Below are 21012 nucleotides of genomic sequence, written 5' to 3' on the forward strand. Positions count from 1 at the left end.
TGGTGACGAGTTGGAGTTCCATTTCTTACCTGTTTTTAGTCAGCTCTGTTGGGGTCCCCAACTTGTGGCTCTCAGGCTGCTTTCCCAAAGGGGTCCAGGCTGCCATCACCGCGAGCCCCTTGGGATGAAATACTTGGTAGGCCCTTAGGCTGAAAGGGGGTGTCCTCTTTCCCCAAGGATGTGTTTTGGGGGGTAATCCTCCTCTTATATTTGGACCATCCCGGAATGAACTCACCCATTCCCACCTGCCTTGAGCACCTGCCCTCATCTAACACATTATTGTAAAAAATAGAAAAGCTTAGAGCAGCCACACAGGGTCCTTCTGCGGAGAGAGAACCGCTGTCGGTGTTCAGTAAATAGCATTGCGTCACTGCCTCTCCACATTTGTATACAGAGGGAAGGGCGGACGGAGGGATGGGAGGAAGGAGGGGCAGATGGGTAAATGCCACGCAGACACAAGTTTACAGTAGCCTAGAAAGAGACAGATACACGCTATTTTGGTTTTTAAATACCACCTTTAATTTTACTTGAATTCCAACAGAGGAAGGGGAGTCTGAGGGACCGTCCGGTCGCCACGCTCACACTGATTGTGCGTGATGGGGTCCATGCTCCCATCGGGGTCCGCACACCAGACACCCAAGCCGGGATTTCCTGGTGTCTTCAAATGCTTGCTGACAACGTGGGGCGCCCATCCTCCATAGGCTGTGCGGGTTGTCTCCTCCCTCCCTTCTGCCTTGGTGCCATGGTGTGGTGTGGTTTCTGCTTCCTAGGACACTCCTTGTCCCACTTGCTCAGACAAAGAGCTCGGTCCAGCCCCAGTTTCTCTGCGCAGTTCCTACGAGCTGCAGCACGGGACCGGGGCTGCCCTCAGGCTCGCCCCGCATCCAAAAACAGTTGCTCTGCCCAGAGCCACTGGAACGGCTTCCAACTGCCCCCCAGCAGAGCACGTGGAGCTCCAAAAAAGTGCATCCTGCCACCGTGTGGGTTCTCAGGGCATTCTAGAACATTCAGGAGCACGTCTCTCGCTCACCCCTTCACCCCTGCAGCAAGTTCTTTGAAAATCGGGAGAGGTCCTGACAGTCTCTCAGAATTCTGTGGACTCTGCTTCCTTCCTTCTTTGCTTCTGGAGGCCAGGAGTGGGGGTGCTAGCTGTGCATACGCTTCCAGAATCTTCTTCTCCATTTGTGGCCTGATTGCATCCCTGTCCTTATATGGTTACTGTTGATGGACTTTTGACCTCTCTCTCCTGCGTCTAATCTTTCCTTCTGTTGGGGACTGAGAGGAGGCTCTGCTCCTGCCTCAGTGCTCCGTCTTCACCCCAAAGCCCACGGGTGTTTAGACCTCCTAGAGACAAATGACACCACTGACCACCTCCCCTTCCCTTGGCTGCACCAGACCCCACAACCCTGCGCCCCAGACCACTGGGGTGGTGGTAGAAACCCTCTCCTCCACTCCCACAAGCTCACCTGTGCATGGCCTCCACCATCCCTGCTGCACGGATGATAACTCCCGTACCTCCAGCCAACGGCCCGCCGCACCCCCACCCCTGGCTGCCCAGCCACCCACTTCTAATTGCCTCGGTGATGTCCCAAGACTTCCACCTCAACTGGTCCAAAATTACACTCACCAACCTCACGCCCACTGGAATGGCTAGAGTCGTAAGTCACATCCAAAGTCCTAACATAGACTCGCACAGCCTCGCAAAACATCACAACCCAGTCACGGGTGCTGGCGAGGACTGGGGGGTGGGGTGGGGATCGGAGCCCTCACGCCGTCGGTGGGAATGGAAGGTGGGTCAGCCACTCTGGAAGACAGGCTGGCAGCTCCTCAAAAGAGTATCACTGTGGGATCCAACAAAGGACACACCCCGAAGGAGTCACACCAGGGCCTCGGTGAGGCGGTCGCACACGCGCGTCCGCTGCAGCAGAGCTCACCAGTCAGGAAGTGGAAGCGACCCAAGTGTCCACGGTCCGACGAATCGATGGGTTATTCTTCAGCCTAAAGAAGGAAGGAAGCATGGGCTTGTGCTCCCCAGGCACGAACCTGGAGGACACGATGATCTTTGGAACGAGGCAGTCGCAGAAATACAAACGAGCTTGATCCCACTCACACGAGGTCCCCGGAGTCCTCCAAACCACAGATGGAGCAGATGGTGGTGCCCGGGCTGGGGCGGGCATGGGGGTCAGTGTATCACGGGGCCAGGGTCTCTGTGTTGCAGGGACAAAAGTCCTGGAGCCGGACAGAGGCCATGTCTGCACAAAATGTGAATGTGCTCCATGCCCCTGACACTGAAAAATGGTGAAGATGGTAAATTTGATGTTATATGTATTTTACCCCAATTTCAAAATCCTTGTAAACGACAAGATTCTCTCCTCCCGTGCAGGCACACCCCCAGGGATCCCTCCTCTACCCCATCCATGGCTCTCCCCTCTCCCCATCATCGTCCCCAATGTGTCAACAAAATCTCCTGTCGCCTTAAACTCCTAAAGATGGGCCACACCTGTCCACTCCTCTCCGTGTCCATCCCTGCGTGCAACAGCTCAAACTGCCACCACGGCCTCGCTGCGCGGCCGTGCCCCCTCGTCCTGTGGGCCCGGACTTGCTTTGGCCAGGCCCTGTCTGCCGTCCACCGCAACCAAGGTCCAGGGCGGCCTGGAACAAGCAGGAGATTCGCTGAGGAAGTGGCTTCGCTCTCAGAGAGCCCCGGAGACATCCATCCCGTGGTGCAGAGTGTCACAAAGTCCCCCGGGGCTTCCTGTGGTCCCCATCATAACCGCTCATGCTCAGGGCACAGGATTCACCCTTTGTAGCACTTAGCAAGTTCTACACTGACATTTAATGATGAGATCGTTGCATTGTTGTCTCACTTCCCCGTCAGACTCCCTAAGCTCCACGCTGAGTTTATGATGCTCATTGCTGGTCTCAAGGCCTAATACAGCACCTGGTACACAGTAGGTGCTCAATAACTGTGCAGAACGAGCACATGAGGAGCTTGGCAGCTCCTTCTTCCAGCAGAGCTCCTTCAGTGTCTGCCTGTTCCCCCAGAGAGTGTCTGTCTGTCTGTCTGACCATGAGCTCCCTGAAGATAGCAGGCCTGCCATTCCCCTATATACTCCCTCAGCAAATACAGAAGACGCTTAATGTATGCTGAGAGAAACATTCTACCACCTCTGAACAGGACCTCAAAGGCAGCCTTGGCTCTGTCTTCTCACTCCCCCATCCTCCATCAAGTCTCGTAGAGCCCTCAGAATCTGAGCCCTTCCCTCCCACCTTACACCCATTAAGTTTAGATCTAGCTAGAGAATGAGAACACCCAAAATAACAGTAACCCAAACACATTAGAAGTTTCCAAAGGCCCCCAGGGAAACAGTGTGGGTAAGATATGGTGGCTGCACGAGTTTCAAAAACCCACACTCTTATTGCTTCATACTTCCAGACACAAGGCTTCATGGCCCAAAGTGGCTGCTTGAGCTCCAGCCATAACCTGTACTCCAGCCAGCAGGAAGGAAGGAGAAATTAGGTGTCCCCTCATTTGAGGACACTTCCACTGGTATCCCATTCGTCAGAAGGTAGCTACTTGTGTATCCAGCTGCTGAGGAGCTTGGAAAAGGTTGTCTTTATTCTAGGTGGCCGTAGATGCAATAAAAACAGGAGGTTCTGTTACTAAGGAAGAAGGGAAGGATAGATCCAGCCAGATGGCCAGCACTCTCCTCCCTGTTCCTTACTTCCCTCCTGGCGCCATGATTCTTGAGTTAGGCCCTTCCGTCTGTCCTCCCCACACTGCCCTGCGGGCCTTGGTTCAAAACCAGGGTAAACACATACCTTCTCTCCCCAGCAGACTCACAGAGGTTCCACGTGGCTGCTTGGATTCCCTCTACGCCCGGGCTTGGCATGCCTCCCTGTGTGTGGCCCTGACCCCTGCCCTCCCCTGCAGGCACATGCAGGCCCTCCCTTCCCCCTCTGGCTGCCTGCCAGCAGTGTCCAGTCCCCAGGCCATCCGAGGGGCCCTGTCTTGCCGGGAAACTCTCCCGGCTCAGCTCCTCCCTTCTACATGTTCTCACAGTTGCAGTGCGCCGGGCACTGAGGGAGGAAGGGACGGGATACCTTCAGTTGCCAGAATTTATTTCATCTGTGTGCACGTCTGTCAACTGGGCGGAGCTCCACGCAGACCAGGGCCAATTCCTGCACCCAGCAAACATCCACCTGCCCAGGTGCCAGGCCCCGCACGGGCGGATGGACCTCTGGCTGAGCCCTCCCCACCAGGGTAGTGAGGGTCCAGGTGTGAGAGGCCCAGGGCGCAGAGTGCAGAGCGGACAGTGGCCAGGGGTCCAGGGGACGGAGTGAGGGGTGGGGCCAGGTGGGTAGGGGTCTTCCTGTCTCGGGAGCCCTCAGTCCTCACCCTGGAGATGGAGGGGGCTCCGAGGGGGCAGAAGCAGAGGCTGCAAGACTACATTGTGCGTTCTGCTGAGGGGTTCGGCCCTCACCCTGGGAACCTGGGGGCAGGGAAGGGCAGCGAGCAGCAAAACTCAGCCCCTGATTTGTATTTCAGAAGGTAAATGACCCACTGGCTGCTGGCCGCTGGCCACTGGGAGGGTGCACACTGGCTCAGGGGCTGGTGAGGAACCCTGTGAATACTGTACTTCCCCAGTGCCCCCCGAAGCCTCGTGAAGCCAGCCCCTCCCAGCCACCCCTGCAGAGAGAGAGGAGAGCACTGGGGGGTGAGAGGTGGGGGGTTAGGGGACGCCCAGAGGGCCGGGAGCACATTTCTAGCACATTCCCTCCTCGGGGATCTCGGGGCATTCCCAGGGCCCTGATGGAGCAGAAAGTCAGGGAGGTGAGTCCCGTGGAGCCTCCTGCTCGCCCACGTACCCCCCCCCACCCCGCTCATACTGCAGAGCCAGCTGGGGTATCTGGGGAGGAAAGGTGTCTTGGGCCTGCAGGCAAGAATGCAAGCCAAGACTTCCGGCCAGACCACCCTGGCCAGTGACCTGGGGTGACCTGAACATCAGCTTCCCCATCTGTAAAGAAGGGAGTGACAGGGGCCTCACTGCCTCTCTGGGAGGCAGTGAGCAGGTGACCAGAGCAGGCTTTTGCCAGCCAGGGCAGCTCTTGGAAAGCGTGATGACATCCATTCCAGAAGCATGCACGGTGCACCCACCAAGGTCTGGTAACGTCATCATCGTGGCCTTGGTTCCAGAAGGCTCTGCCTTGCTCCTGTCCTGACCCCTGCCTCCCTGCCCCTCCAGGAGAGATGGCCAGAGAATGGCACGGTCTGCATCCCTCATGCAGACGGGGTGGTGAGGACAAGCTCAGGCGAGGAGCACAGCCCTGTTGGCCCCCAGTGACCCTCAGCTGGCCCTGGTTGGGCTGACATTTCCTTCTGGAGCTGAGGGGAGCAGGAGGTCTCCGGGGCTTCCCAGAAAAGGCAGCACACCCTGGGGAGGGAGACCCTGGCTCCCTCAGCCCAGCTCCCTGACCAGTGAGGCCATGTGTGAGGGAGTGAGGTTGGTCAGAGCCTGCGTGGAGTCTGGGCACCCAGGGCCCCCACATGGGGAGGCGATGGCTGGCCTCCACCCAGGCGAGGCAGAGCCGTAGTGGCTGTGGGGTGAGTGACAGGCCCCTGGGGGCACTTGGGCACATCATGTGGGGGAACAGCTCACAGTGAGGGACAGAAGCTGGGTTTCAGCTGCGAATATCCCGTTTCCAGTGCAATCCTGGCTTCCACCCAGGGAGGGAAGAAAAGAGGGTCCTTCTTTTGCAGACGGGGGGACCGAGGCTTGGAAGGCTGCCCAGCCCAAGGGTCTCAGCTCTTGGAAGGGGAACAGTCACCAGAGCTCAAGGCTGGGAGCAGCTGGCAGGGATCAGGAGAGGGAAGGGAGAGCCCAGCTCTCCCACGGCCCCAGGCGAGAGGCCCCGATCCCTCCCCACACTGTTGGCCTGCTTCCGAAGGTCCGAGAAAGACGTCCTCTCTCCCGAGCACAGGGACGGTGTGATTGGCAGTCCATCCTTCCAACAGCTGCCTGGCCAGCCTTTGTCACCAGCTTGAAGGCGCGATCCCCTTCCCGCTGCTCCTGGAGACAGAGGCGAGGTTCCTGAGCTGCCGGGAGGAGACCACGAGGACTGCAGCTTCCAACACCGCTCGTCCCAGAGGCTCGCGTCCCGTCCGTCCTCTGTGCCTGCCGGGGAGGAAGAACATATCCTGGCCGACCACAGCCATTCCTTGAGAGCACCAGGACGTCGTGAGGAAATCAGCCCTCCTCTGGAAGTCTGAGCAGTCAAGACTGACATGGCCACGGCTCTGTGTCCACACCTCCCTGTGTCCAGGCCTGGTTCCGTCCTGCCCATGGTTTCTGGGCTTGGCGTGGCTGGCTGTGGCCAACAGAGCATTCTTAAATGGGACAGGAACAGACCAGTGAATATGCTTCACGGCTCGTCCTCCCCAGCCTCCCTGAGACACCAGGGAAGAAGCTGGATGAAGCTGTGGCTGGAGCTGTGTGGCCAACTGAGTCAGCGCCAACCCCCAGCCACAAACGAGGCCACCTGAGACCATCCAGCACCGGCAGGCTGCCCCATGACCAAGGGGACATGCGTGACTCTGGGTGACGGCAGCTGAAGCACGACCCAGCTGACCCCAAGCGGCTGACCCCTGGAGTCACGAATAAACAGGGCCAAGGTTGTTTTAAAACACTGACATCTGGGCCGCCTGGGTGGCTCAGTGGGTTAAAGCCTCTGCCTTCAGCTCAGGTCATGATCCCAGGGTTCTGGCATCGAGCCCCACATGGGCTCTCTGCTCGGTGGGGAACCTGCTTCCCCCCTCTCTCTACCTGCCTGTCTGCCTACTTGTGATCTCTGTCTGTCAAATAAATGAATTTTAAAAAAAAAAATTCTCTAAAAAAAAAAAAAAACAAACCACCACCGACATCTGGGGGTTATGCAGCCAGAAATAAGTCATACGCTGGCCTTGCCAAAAATCCATCACCAGAGGGCTGCACGGCAGACAAAGTCAGACCAGAAATGTTAAGAGACAGGGGTTTCCATCCTGGACCTGGAACTAATTCTCTAAGCCCAATTTCCTCCTCCTGGCATGGGGATGGAGGTCATCTGTCTCATGTGGGGCCGAGTGGGTCCCGAGTGGGACAGGTCGTCAGCCGGGGTCCTGAGGTCACCATTTCTCACTTCAGCTGTCCCAAGCCTGGAGAGCTCCCCAAACCACACAAAGGTTCGAGAACTCACTAGAAGGACTCATGGACTCACTGTTACAGTTGATTACAGCAAGGGGTGAAAATCAGCCTGAGGAAGTGTCGCAAGATGGGGCTCCGGGAGAGGTCCACGGGCACGGTTCCTGCTGCCCTCAGGGTGTGTGAGCCTCCAGCACTGATGTGCGACCAAATGCACGGAGTGTGGCCAGCCAGGGGTGCCCAGCCCAGCCCCAGCCTCCAGACTTTGTGCGTGGCTCCCATTAGGCAGGCAATATTGATTGATCAGTCAATTGATCATGGCCCACATGGTCACCAGGTCGATTGACACTGTGTGACCCGAAGCCCCCATTCTAAATCACACGGCCGGTCTCTCTGATGTGGCCAGTCCTTGCCCAAAACAAAGACACGGCCGCCAGACACGACATGCATCTCCCTGAAGCCAAAGGCAAAGGCCAACCTCAGTGTGGATGAGGACACGTTGTTGACTAGCTGTGGCCCCATGGTGCCTACCACGATGGGGACCCTGTCTCCAGCTTCCTGGCCCGGGACTCGGCGAGCGGTTTCATGTTCTGGGCCTTAGTGTCCTTGTCTGCAATGTGAGGGAGTGGCGGTTCCTTCGTGGGCTGCAGAGAGGATCCGTCCGGCTGCGGTCCGGCACGTTTGTGCGAATGTCTGTGTCATGTCCTGTATGGAGTCCCGCCCCTCACAGGAGAAAAGCCACTGAATGCAGCTTCCTACTTTGTTAATGAGCCAGGATTACAGTGGGGAGCCTCCGTTTTCCCAGCTTCAGAATGGGAACACAGGGCTTAGCAAGCATTAAGCCCCTGAAGGTGACCCGGGTTTCCAAAGGGCTCATAGTTGGCAGACAAAGCCCAGGATGAGCCCCAGGTCCCTCCCGTGACTCTTGGCACAGTGCTCCTCACAGTGAGGGGGGCTCAGCAGCTCACTGCGGCTGGGTCCGTGTCCCGCTCTCTCTCTGGACCCCTCAGGAACCACGCCGGCCGGCATCGGACCACCAGTTACCTTGAAAGCAGTGCTCCCGAGGCTTTCCCGTAGGCGGGGACCCAGGAGCCAGGTGTGTGCAGGGAGTGGGCGTGGGGCTGGCCACGCAGCGGCGCATCACCCAGCCACATCACGGCGGGCGCCGGGGAAACCCAGCCACTGGCTTTCTCTTCTCCCTGCCAGTTCTCATGAGTGCTATCTCCATGGAAAATGTGAACCCTGGAAGGGGTCCAAAGGCAGGGGATGCCATTGTTCTGGCTTCCGCCCTGGCACTTGGGGACCCCGCCCTGCCTGGCCTTTCTCCTGGCGCCCACAGGTCTTGGGGCAGCCATTCAGGAGCCTCAATGCGACCACCTTCCTGGCCTGGGACACAGGCCCTGGGGAGTTCCTGGCCTGGCCTGCCCTCCCATTCCCTTCCAGATGCTTCTACCAGATGCTTCTGAGCAGCTTTCTTGTCTCTGTCCTTCACTTACAAACTCGACTCCAGCGGAAGGAAGGGAGGGAGGGAGGGGGCGGGAGGGTTGTCATCGTTTTTTGTGTGTGCACGGTCAAGTTCTACGTCATGATTCTAGCCCTTTTTAAGTGAGCATTTCGGTGGCGCTCGGTGCATTCTCACTGCTGTGCAACCACCACCTCTCTTCCCAAAATACCCCCATCAACCCGAGCAGAAAGCCCGACGCCTGGGGAATAAGTCACTCCCCGTTCCTCCCGCCCCCGCCAACCCCAGCCCCGGGCTTTCTGTTCCTGTGGGTTTACTCACTCTGGACGTTTCTTAGAGGTGGAATCCCATGAGACGTGGCCCTTTGGGGACTGGCTTCTGTCACTCGGTGTCACGTTTTCGAGACCCTTCCACGCTGGAAGTCCGTTCCTTCCAGGGCTGGATAGCGCACCCCCGCTGGGAGGCTGCCCCACGTCTGCCGCCCACGGGTGGACACATGGGTGGTTTCCGCCTCTCGGCTGCGGAGAACAGCGCTGCTGTGTGATGTCACCTCACCGGCTTCTCACCTGCCCCTGAGCGAGGCCTGACTCTACCCGTTTCAGCCCCGAGAAGGCAAAGGCTCACAGAGGGATCAGAGATAGGCAAGTGGGAAAGTTAACTTAGGAACAGAGGATAGAAGAGATTCGGGGCTCAGAGGCCAAGAGGTTGTGGGAGCCCCGGGATGGGGCACGCACACGGAGAGCGCCGGGGAGCCCGGCTCCTGCTGCGGGCTCCAGACACGACTTCCCCAACGCCACCTCCGCAGGACATGGGACAGGTTTTAATCTCGTTTCAAATACAGGACACTGAGGCCCGCCTGTCTCCCACCTGTGTGGACGAGGAACAAGTGTCTTCATTGCTGAGCTTTGAAACCCCCCCTCTCCCCCACTCCCCCGCTCTGTGACATGGACACCTGGCCAGGGGCCAGAGGACACCAGGGGTGTAGACGCTCCAGGGGCATCTGGCTCAGGGCTGCTCAGCTGGGGACTGCCGGTTGTCCTTCCTGCCTTCACCAACCGGCCGTGCTAAGGCCTTCGGGGCTCCCGGCTCCAGGTCCCCATAGCAGAGGGGATGGAATGCCCCAGCAGCTTATCGCCCCCTGGGACACCCCAGCTGCTTCCCTAGCTGGGGGACAACTAGCTGTTTCCCCATCTGCTGCCTTCTCCTGAGTCACTGCTGAGTCACTCAAAGTTTGTCCCTTGGCGCCCTGGTCAGTGGCCCGTGTAGCAGACTGAGTCCTCTCTGACCTCTCCCACTAGGGCCCTCCTTCAGGTCCTTCCATTTATGGCCCACAGCACAAGGCTGAATCTTGGTTCCCTGTTTGGGTGGTGATTCTCATGCCTCCAGAGCAATGGTGGGCCCTGGGCCTCAGTTTCTCCATCTGTAGAGTGGGGCCAGAGTCTGGCCACAGTCACCTAGGGGAGGCAGGAAAACCATTATCAGTCCAGGCAATGCCACCAGGCCAAAGGAGGGTGGAGTAGGGACGGGCCTTCCTTGCGCCCTTCCCCTCCAACCCAGTATTCCCCTTTTACCCTTTGTCCTTCTAGGTGCTGGTCTGTAGGAATCCCATTTTGCACATCACCCCCATCTCTGCCCCTGTCTTTATACGGTGTTCTCCCCTATGTCTCTGTATCTCTGAGCTGACATGTCCAAATTCCCTCTTCGTATGAAGACAGGGTCATTGGATTGGGGCCCTCCATAATCTGGTAGGACCTCATAACTTGATCACATTTGCAACAGTCCTATTTCCGGATAAAATCATAGTTGCAGGCACCAGAAGGTAAGACAAGGACATACCTTTTTGGGGGCAGGGGATACAAGTCAACTCAGTACAGTTGGGTTATCATTTCATGTGTTTGGGTCAGGATTTCTGGCCTTATCAGAGGAAAGCGCACAATATTTTGAGGCTTCTGGAAACACGGAAAAGAGCTCATAGACCCCATGCCTCCCCAGGGGGCCCTGGTAGGCCTGCCGCACTGGTGTTGGGAGCATGGGAGTAGGGGTGAAGCAGGGGGTGTGTGGCTGTGTGACCAGCTGTTAACAACCAGAAACTATGCCCTTTAGGGATGGAGAATATGACCTCTCTCTTCCTGCCAGGCTGTTATTCCCCAGCAGGGTGATATCCAAATTATCCCAAGGGAGGAAACCGCAGTTTTGCAAAGGCCTCTCCTATACCCATGGGCCTTTGCAGGACACTGAGGGAGGCCACCAGCTTTATCACAGGAAGACAGACAAGTCAGGGCAATCGGGTGAGCAGAGGAACAGGTCTTTTGGGAAGCACTGCCCAGCGTCTGCAAGATCCCAGCCCAGTCTGCCAGAAGGGGTCTGTCTGCCCACAGAGCTGGCTGAGCCAGAGTGTGCGGGTGGCAAAGTCCCAGGTGTAGGGAAGGACCTGTTTCTCAGAAGGCAAGAGGTCCAGACAGAATGCTGCTGGGTGGTGACAAACCAGAGCCAAGAGGATATGCACCCACTGCCTTGGGGTGCAGAGAGAGAGGCGAGCCACAGCCATGCACATAGAGTATTTCCAGGCTCCTCTGTCCTTGGGGCTCCCAACTCGACTTTAGTAAGCATGACGCTGCGTATTAGGAAGTGTGACTGTGTGGCTCCAAAGTCCATGCTGGGCCCTCCGGGACTGCTGCCTTAACTTCCAGGCTCAAGGAGGCAAGGACAGAGCACTGTGTTTCTCTTGGGTTTTAACAGAAGACACGCCCTTCCCCAAAGGGGTGGCCAGGCCGGGACTGGATCCACCCGCCCGTCCACTTACACACTCTCCTCGGCCACACTTCGATGTCCTGAGCCCTTCCACTCATTGTACTTCCCTTTCACAGACAAGGGCACTGAGGAACAGAGAGCATCTTAACTTGTTCCAGATCACGCAGCCATGGACGACCAAGGCCGGCTGGGAGTCCAGACCACCATTATTTGACAGGCCTGCGGGCTGCACAGGCGGCGTGCGCGGGAGGCCGCCCAGGCCCCACCACGCCGACCCCCGCAGAAGCTCACGGAACGTGCAGTGGTCGAGCCAACGAACAAGCGCCCGGGGGAGCGCGTCCAGGCGAGTGGACGTGCCGCCACGGGTCCAGCGCCCACCCCAACCTGCGGGTGGAGGGACAGTGTCCCCGGCTTCCACCCCGCCTTCCCCGCCAGGCGCCCCTCGGCCCCGGGGCGGGGCCCTGGTAGGCGGAGCCTAGTCCAGCGAGCCAATGACGGGACGGGGGCGGGGCATGTGGGCGGGCACGCGCTGAGGGGCGGAGCCAGCGGGGAGAGGGCGGGCGGACAGAGGGGCAGGGCCGGCGGGCCGCGGGCCAATGGTGGCGGGGGGCGGGGCGGGCTTTCGGGGCGGGGCCGCCGGGCGGCGGGCCAATGGCGGCGCGGGGGCGGGGCGGCAGGCGGCGGGCGGGGGCGCGCGGAGGCGGCGGCGGCGGCCACGGCGGCGGCGAACAAAGAGGCGGCGGACGCGGGCGGCCGAGCGGAGCCGAGCGCAGCCGAGCCGGGCCGAGCCGGGCCGGGCCGGGCCCAGGAGCGCGCGGGCGATGCGGGCGGCCAGGCGGGGGTTGGCGGACCCCTGAACCCCTCGCCCCCGGGCCAGCGAAGGAGCCGCGCGGCGGCACGCGCCCGAGGCGGCCAGCCCGCCATGGCCGGGGTCAGCTACGCGGCGCCCTGGTGGGTGAACCTCCTGCACCGGCTACCCCACTTCGACCTGCGCTGGGAGACCACCAGCAGCCAGTTCCGGCCCGAGGACACCGACTACCAGCAGGTGACGCGGCCCCCCGGGTCGGGAGTCAGGGTCCCTCCGTTCGAAGGTCTGAAGACTCCCAACCCCCCACCCCCCGCAGTCGGGGGTCTGGGGGGTCCTCCTCTCCGAGGGTCGCCGTCGCCCCCTGTCCTCCTGGAGGGTCACGGACTCCGCCTTCTCGTGAGTCAGAGCCCCTTTCTTCTACAGGGTCGCCTCCTGCGTCCTGGGGCTCCCCTCTGTGAGCGTCTAAAGACCCCCATCCTGCATGGAGGGTCCATGGCCCTCCTGCAGATTCTAGCCTTCTCCTCTGGTGTTACTTAGGCCCTCCCTTCTGGAGTCATGTGGAGCCTCCTTGCTTCCCTCCATGGAGCCCCCTCTGCCAGCTGTCAGCTCCAGCCCAGGCCCCTGCCCATCACCTGGGGCAGCCCTGACCTGGGGCCCTGCAGAGCCCCCAACCCAGAGGAGCCCAGGGCTCTGAGACCAAGCTGACACCTCAGAGCACTGGGTGCAGCCAGGAGGGGATTCCTTGCTCCCCCCGCCCCGGGCTGGGGAATCCCACTCCCTGCCAAGATTTTGGTGGGTGAGTGAGTTGGGCAGATGCCAGCCCTCTCGGGCGGGCAGTGACTCCCTGCTGGGTGCAGTGTGTGCTCTGGTGACACCTGGACTGGCTGGAGCCGTGGCTACCAGGAGCCCCTGGGGATGGGAGGCCTGGCCACAGGCAGTCAAGATGGGCCTCCTTCTGGGAGGCTGTAAAGGGGCTGGGGGGGGGGGGGCGGTGGGAGCCTTTGCAGCCTTCTGCCCAAGGGGCCAGTTTCTCCCAGTAGAGCCGTAGGCCTGGGGTCATGCCGAGCCCAAGCACCAACCCCTGCACTGAGCTGCTGTCATTTGAGTGCAGGGCAGGGGACCAGGCTGTGGGCATTTCCTTCCTGCCTGGGGATCCGGATTCCAGAAGCCCCATGACTGGGATGCCTGGTCACCTGGAACACCCCTGGGGTTCTTTCTCTCCAGGGGTCGATGCAGAGCCCCGGGTGGAGTGGAATGGCCTTGCTGGTGGAGATGGCCTGGGAATCCAGGATTTTGTGGACGTGATCACACCTCACCTATGTAGGACTCTGTGTTCCCTGGTTGCCCTTATCTAGAGAGCAAGAACCGGAAGCAGAGAGCGAGGACACCATGGGAACCCAGCACTCCCAGCCCCAGTGCTCACCTGAGGTCTGCTCCCCCAGCCCTGCTGATCCGTTTCCAAGCAGACTAGAAAGGGGGCCAGGGATTGGCCCAGGCATGCCCAGAGATGGCAAGATTTTTAGAAAACTTGACGCCCACGTCCTAGGAGCCCAGCCCTGGGGTGCTGACCGGTGTGGGAGCAGCACCTTTCTGTGCCCCCTGGGGCCTCCCATATGTCCTGGCTCTGCCATGTCTGGCCCCTGGCTCCTGCAGGCCAGGGTCTGTGCTGGCGGAAGTTCTCCGCCGGTTATCAGTTGGAAGTTCTGGGGCTGCCCCTGGGGCCACCTGGGGTGTCTGGGACTCACACAGAGCTGGCCTGCTGGCCTGAGGCTTGCTGTGCTATGCTGCCTGCCCGCCTCGGTTGGACCAGCTGGAGCCCCTCCTGCCCTCTGGAGATCCTGGGACACGTGGGGAGTGAGTGAGGGGCCGACACCTTCAGCCTGTGGAAGCCTCCAGAATGGTGGTGGGCCCCCGCAGCTCAGCCTGACGCCCTGCAGGGCCCTGTGCCCCTGAGAGGTCCCCGATGTCTGCCCTCAGCTTCTGTGAGCACTGTTCCCTCCTCCGCTGTGGGAGGGCTCTGACTCACTCTCCTGCCTCCTCTCTGTGGAGCCGAATTAGCCACTGAATAATTCACGGCGTGGAAACCAGCCCGTCTCCATCCCCCGCCGCCTCCGCTCCTGGCTGGGGGCTGTAGCGTGAGCCAGGCCCGGACATACATCCTGCCCCTGCCTCCCATGCTGGTGCTTTGGGGCAAGCGCTTGACCTCTCCGATCCTTCATTGTCACACCCTGAAATCTGGGCTGGCGGATTTTGTGGGGTCACAGTGGGGGATGCAGGGGCCCTGTACTCCAGCTCCATTTTTGGTTGCAACAGACAGAGCTCCTTTCCTGGGTGGCTGGGCAGTGGGTCAGTGGGGGCCATGGCCTGGAGCCTCTTCGTGCCTCCCTTGGCGTGTTCCTCACTGGAGCTGGGGGGGGCAGCTGTTCCCATCCCATTTCCTGCTGGTGGGTGGTGGAGCCCTCATCCTCCTAACTCAGGCACCCTCCCTGGCCTGGGAGCCTGTTAGGCTGGCCGCCACCTGGGCTGAAGGGTCTGGCAGTCCCCCACCCTCCGTGTGGCCTGGGTCCAGCTGGGGAGGAGGGCTTCTGCCTTCTGGACTACCCAGGGGGAAAGTGGGGCCTGGGTTCAGGGAAGAGAGGATGTGTGTGGCATGAGGAGACCAGCCTTGGCCCTTCTTCGCTATTTCCTGCCCCCACCATGCACTGCTGGGAGCCCTGGTAAAACCCACTGGAAAACCCCATGAGCTAGGCTCTGGTTTGAGAACCTGTGTGGGCCTGTCTCTCACTAGCCCTATCTCTTCCAAGCCTGGGAGATGAAAATGATTGTCTCCATCGTACAGATTAGCAAACTGAGGCTCGGAGAGGGGATTGGCTGAGAATCCCATAATGATTAGGTGGTAGGAGGCAGAGTCCGTCCTGGGAGGGTGGGGGACCTCCTGGGTCCCCCTCTGCCGGCCTCCTGCAGGGGTTAGGAGCCGATGGGGGGGCCCCCAGAGCATTGGCTGGTTCTACACTGGGCGCTTTGGAGCCTCAGCAGGAGCGAGGATGGCATTTCTCTTGGGGCTGAAGGTCTCAGGCTCCCATGAGGAGGGGAGCCTTTTGCATCCACCTCTTGGGGGCCCGTGATGTTTGCTGAATGGACAGATTACAGGGAGGGTGCACCATGGTTTCTGTGGGGGCTGATGGGATCTGTGGGTAGGCAGGTACTGGAAGGAAGCAGAGAAGCTTCTGGAGTTTGCTCAGTGCTACCCCACCCTCCGCTGCCTTCCAGGAGGGGCTGTCGGTCTGGTGCCCCTGGGGCTGGGCCTAGAGCTCCTTGCACCAGGGACAGCTCAATGGGTGGGGACTCTCATTTGGGGGGGTGGGCAGCGGGGAAGATTGCAGGCCCAGAGGAAGGAAGAGACCCCCGGGTGGCTGCACGGCCGAGCGGAGCCAGCTGGGCCCCATGTCTGGGGGCCTGATGTGGCCTGTGGCCAGCCTGCTTTATGGTGATGGTAGGGCCTGTCCTGGCTTTGGGCAGGGGTCCCAGAGCCTTCTCTTCCAGCTGGAGAGTGGGGGCCTGGGCCCTAGCTCTGTGGCTTCCCATTTGTGGGACCTTGGGTGGGACCAGCCACCTGTCTGGGCTTCCCTTCCGTCAAGGAGTCTGCCCCACCACCATCAGTCCCCACCAGCCCTCACGACTCCCCCTTGCTCTGCCAGTTCAGGGTTGGTGGGGGTAGGCTGGAAGCTGTGAGGGGCTGGAGGTGTCAGGACAGGGCCTGCAGGAGCCCAGTGGTCAGGGAAGGCTTCTTGGAGGAGGTGCTACCTGGCCTGCCGTGGAGGGTATCAGTCAGGCTGCGAACACCCAGAAGGCTGGGACTTGCGTGGAGCCTGGCATAAGTGGGTACACTGGCTCCCTGTCCAGGTCTTATGGTAGCATTCCCCTCATGTTTGCTCAGCACGTAGGACTCAGCACATGGTTTCCTGTTAGAACCCCGAGTGCTGGGGTGTTTTCCATTGAGACCCTAAAGATAAGACTGAAGTAGCCTTCCCCAAGGACTCCAGAGTCCTTGGGGGAAACGGTTCCTGGCACCAGGAAGAGCACATGCAAAGGCCCTGGGGCAGAGAGGAGCCTGAGCCTCAGGCCCAAATAAGGGAGTCTGAAGTCTGCCTTGGGAGAGAGTGAGCGCTCTGTGCCCGGAAGTGTGCGAACCCAGATCGGGGGCGCTGCTTAGAGGGCATTTTTGAGCTCTGGGGTGTATGACTGCCAGGGGCCAGTGTTCTCCTAGCTAAGACCACAGCATCTTGGTCAAAAGCTGAGACTCAGGCAAGGTGAGGTACGTACCTGGCTGCAGGCTGTGGATGGGCTGCCCCACTCTCACCTTCCTCACTGATCTGGAGGTCCCGAAAAGTGTGTGTCGCCTGTCTTCTCATTTACAAAAGTGTTAAACACTCATGGAACGTTTGGGAAATAGGAAAAAGCATGAGGAAACACCAGAAAGCCCCTCTGGCTGGATTCGGTCCGTGCAAGTCTACCTATGCGGTGGGTGTCACTTAAACCACAGTCAATCCATGTGCCCTTGCTGTCACCGCCTCTTGGGCCTGATTGTTGGCCCTTGGTTCTTAATGCTTGACCAGCGTCCTGTGGTCACTGTCAGGGTGCTGAGGCTGCAAGCGACAGAAACACACCAAATGGGACGGACCTCACTGAGGAGAGGGCAGAAGCTTCTAGAGCACCCCGTGCACGGACAGCACTGAGGGGCTGGCCATTGGGGATGCAGTGGTGAGGGGACTGGGTAGCCCCTGCCAGAACAGATAGCCTGGCTGTTTCCTTTTTGGTTGGGGGTGGGGGGTGAGGCAGGGCGTGGCCTTTGGTGACCTCTGCAGCCAAGTCCCAGGTCTCCACCTGGGTGCCAGTGTGTGGGTGGGGGGTGTCATGGGAAACTTGGCACATCCCCCACTTGGCTTCAGTGTGGGGTCTGCCTCATCGGGCCCCATCCTTCTGCCTTTGGTGGCTCCTGGTTTCCAAGGGTCTGGGGATGTGCTGGGAAGCCGTGTTGCCAGCACCGTACTGGTCTGTGCAGGGGACATGCAGGGAGGGACGTCAGCTGCTGGCCCCGGGCAGGGGCTGGGCAGGCTTCAGGCAGGCTGCACTGTGGCTCTTAGCCCAGGTCATGGCCGCTCCCCCAGAGGGGCCCCTGCTGTCCTTTCTCTAAGTGTTCCTCGGGGCAGACCCACAGTGGCCCTTGGGGTCGGCGTTGTGGCCTCTGTGGGAGCAGAGTCACGGCCATTGGCCAGCCAGCATCGGTGGGCTGGGAGATGTGTGCAGGCTCCTGTCCGGCCTGCTTTCCGTGGACGCGGCCCCCATGCAGAGACTCCCTGGGTCCCCCGGCAGGGGCTGTTTCTGGGGAGCGCAGCAGGTGTTGGGAGTGGGCCCCCTCCCCCACCGGCAGCTCTGCTGAGTCTTTGCCTGGAGAAGAGGAACCGAATCTGCAGCCCAGGGACTGGGTCCCAGATACAGGAAGTGCCCCCATGTGACCCCACCAGCATTGGGACATGTGACTACCCGGTGGTGGGGACCTCCATCCAGAGGGTACCCCTGAGTTAAGGTCCTAAGGAGGGGCCCACAGATGCTGGGTCCGCCCTGGGGTCTCCGCCAGAGATGGGATGGCTCATGCCTCCCGAATCGGGTCTGCCGTCTGCCCGGCGGGACTCCGGGGCCGGGGAGGGTGGTGGTGTCCATAGCACGGGAGACATGAGACCAGGCGGCAAGCTTGCCTCACGCTGTGGTTAGGCTGGGAGGGCTTCGGTGGGCCTGGGTCAAGGCCAGGCCTCCAGGCTAATACCAGGGGCAGGAGGAGGGCCTCCGAGAAGGCGCCTGGGTGGGGGGAGTGCCCCCAGCAGCGGGAGCAGGCAGAGGGCCCAGGCTGGGCGAGGGTCTGCAGGTGACAGGTGACGGGGCGGGTTGTTGGAGAGGGGTTGTGCGGGACCCCTCGTGAGACTCCCTTTCCACTGTTGTTAGGTGCCCAGATGGGCTCGTGTGCACACACGGGCCTGCACATGGGGGCCGCCCTCGGGCCTCAGCTAGCAGGACCCTTCCCCAGAGGAAGCTGGCTGAGGCCGGGGTCCTCACAGGAGGCTGCACCCCCTAAACCACATCTCCTTGGTCGATGCGTGTCCTGGGACTGGGCCCGTCTGGTGGCCCCGGGCTATGCTGAGGCCTATGGCCTGGGTCTCTAGGGCTGGCCAGGGGCGAGGCGCTTGCAGACAGGCCTGGAGAGCGGAGGGCTTTTCTGGGTGTCATGCTGGGAAATGTGTGAGAGCACTGGGACCAAAACAGACACCCTTGCCATGAGGAGGGCAGCCCCTGTGACTGTTCATGCCGTGAGCCTGTGTCGCACAGGCAGCAGGAGAGCAGGCTGGCCCCCCACACCTGGAGGGTGGCAGGCGGGGGCTGGGTTGGGGGACCCGCCAGTACTCCTCTCGGCCCACCTCCGGCCTTGCTACGCCTCTGTCCCCACGGTTCCCGGAGGTTAAGGGCAAGTGTGGTGTATACCCCGTGGGGACATCAGGCCTCAGCTGCTGCACATCCAGAGCGACCTGGCGCTCTGAGTCTCAGACCTCAGCGTGAGGGGACTTGGGCGGACAGCTGGGCCCCTTCTGGGCTCCTGCTTGCCTGGCCGCTGGCTGTGCATTCTCCGGGATGGCCACGAGCTCACCGTCATGGAATTCGGGAAACCCAAGTCCAGCTCAGTGGAAAATCTGTTTTTAATTTCTTGCCGGCATCTGGGAGCCACAGCCAAGTGTGTTAGAGGGGTGGGGGGCTGCGGGCCGAACAGCCAGCCCGGCGCCCAGCTCCACTCCACCGCCTGGCCGGGGAGGTGAAGGGGGCACCTTTTCTGGAGCCTTCCTCAACAGGCCTCTGTGGGCTCAGACCCTGCTTCCTGCACCACTTACGTGAATGGGCCTCCGGCGTCCCTTCTGGCCTCAGGCCGCTGGCTTTGGAAGGTGGGTGCCGCCCCCTCCCCAGGTGGTCTAGGGACCAGCAAGGGTATGTGCGTGGCTGGGCGACAGTGGGTGCTGAGGCAAAGAGCCAGCCCTAGGGGAGCGGGCGACCGTGTGCAGTGGGAGCCCTTCCTGGCAAGGGATCCCAGACCCAGGAGCTAGGGCAGCAGTCCAGCCTGGGCCCAGGGCTCCAGCTGAGACACTGTGGATTCCTAGATGGTGCCTTGGGGTTTGGGATCCCGCCAGCCTCCTGGATACCCTAACCTGGTCTCTTCCTCTGGAGAAGGGCCCTTGGCCGTTCTGGGGCTGAGGTAGGATGTCCCCTGCTGGGGAACAGTGGAAGGGTCTGATGTACGCCCCCGCCCACACACACACACCTGCCTGCCCCAGCTCTAGCCACCAGAGCCCTTTGGGACCCAGGCGTGCAGCCTGGGTCTCATGCCGGGCCTATGCCTAGGCCGTCCCCCTCTGGGAGCACACCCTTCCTCCATGGTGCCCTGTTGGCGCTCTCAGACACATTTTTGCCACCCCCCCCCCCCCGCCCCAGCCTCTGAGACAGTGCACGGCCTGCATTGCTGGGGTCCCGGGAGTTGTGTGCCCCGCAGGGGCTGTGTCTGTTGTGTCCTGTATCCCTGTGTCGGGCCTGGGGCTGAATCCGGACGCCGCCTGTGCTGATGTGTCTCCATCTCAGGCCGGCCCTGGGCTGAGGGCCTCCCCACTCCAGGGAGGCAGAGGGCCAACAGGAGGATGTTGGGGTGTGAGGCAGTGGGGTCCCGGGGCCCTGGAGGAATGTGGACTTGCCTGGTCTTCAGAGTCTTGCCCTTTACTGCTGGGGGAGCCCTCTTGAAGGGAGGGCTGGTGCACGGAGAGGTGGGGGTGAGCCGAGTGGCAGCCCTGCCAGCCATGGCCTCCTGCAGGGGCCCCCACCTCCACGGGCTTCAGGGCCTTGCTGGCCCCTCTCATGCCATGGGCGGGGTGGGGGGGACCTCAGGCAGGGGGTGGGACCTCAGGCACAGAGGATCCTCTCCAGAGAGAGGGGTGTGTGGGGAAGCGGTTTGCTGGGGGTTCCGATGTGTGGACCACATGTGGCGTGCTCCCACGCAGGCACACTCGCGGCCACAGCCGGGGTACTGCGTGGCTCTCATGGCCTGGTGGCCTCAGGCACATCGGAGCAGCCTGCCCTGAAGCTGAGCCTAGTGTTGTGCAGGGGCAGGGTGCAGATGCCCAGGCACCAATACACCATGTCCAGAAGAATTCCAGCGCGCTGTCCATTGCGCCACAGAGCCAACATGCGGTGTCCAGGCCAGTGATGGGGTGTTGAAGGGATGGGCTCCCAGCCTGGAGCCCCTGACACTGTGGTCTCTGTCCGTGGATGGGGCCAAGCCTCCTGCCTGCTGCAAAGCTCTAGGAAGGTTTGGTGGCACGCTGTGGACCCTCCCCAGCTTGGGACCCCCAGTACCCCGCCTGCCAGCAAGCCTGGGGCTGAGCCAGGGGTCCCCCACCCCGTGCAGGGAACCAGCTTAGGCTCACTCGGAACACAGCTGCTTCCCTGGGCCCCTTCTTGTCCTTGGCTCCCCCGCCGAGTCTGGGGTCTTGGGCCCCAGGCCTCAGAGCTGGGCCAGGGGGTGGCTCTTGACCCTGAGCTCTGGTTCCTGGGGTGTTTCCAGAGTGGAGGGGGGCTTTGGGGGGATTTGGGGCTTGCAGGAGAGTGTCTGGCCACAGGCCGGGGCAGGGGGTTGTGCTCCAGCAGGGGCTGCAGGGACCTTGGGAGGAGGGGGTGGTCCAGGGCTGAGAAATGAGCTGGAGGGCTGGGGGGGGGGGGGTGGGCGG

At 61.1% G+C, this 21012-nt stretch overlaps 1 protein-coding gene and 1 long non-coding RNA gene across 5 annotated transcripts in view; one reads left to right on the forward strand and one right to left on the reverse strand.

Moving 5' to 3' along the window:
• Positions 1–499: 499 nt before the first annotated feature.
• Positions 500–11794, reverse strand: LOC308359693. Of its 2 annotated transcripts, XR_013968436.1 has the most exons (8): positions 11444–11794; positions 9927–10094; positions 8962–9507; positions 2501–2652; positions 2111–2288; positions 1935–1998; positions 1628–1841; positions 500–1344 (listed from the first exon to the last, which is right to left on the reverse strand). It is a non-coding gene; the product is annotated as an uncharacterized lncRNA (long non-coding RNA). The 2 variants fall into 2 exon arrangements; XR_013968437.1 differs by having other exon boundaries at positions 1628–1998.
• A 314-nt stretch (positions 11795–12108) lies between these two features.
• Positions 12109–21012, forward strand: part of TTYH3 (tweety family member 3) — a 35992-nt gene continuing 27088 nt past the window's right edge. For all 3 annotated transcript variants that reach the window (XR_013968435.1, XM_080830758.1, XM_080830759.1), the window contains exon 1: positions 12109–12436. Coding sequence is in view for 2 of the 3 variants with exons in the window: in XM_080830758.1 (XP_080686884.1) it covers positions 12314–12436 (123 nt within the window). In the remaining variant the exon portion in view is untranslated. The remainder of the gene's footprint in view (positions 12437–21012) is intronic.

Source organism: Martes martes (genome assembly GCF_963455335.1).
Source record: "Martes martes genome assembly, chromosome: 18".
Taxonomy (NCBI): Eukaryota; Metazoa; Chordata; class Mammalia; order Carnivora; family Mustelidae; genus Martes; species Martes martes.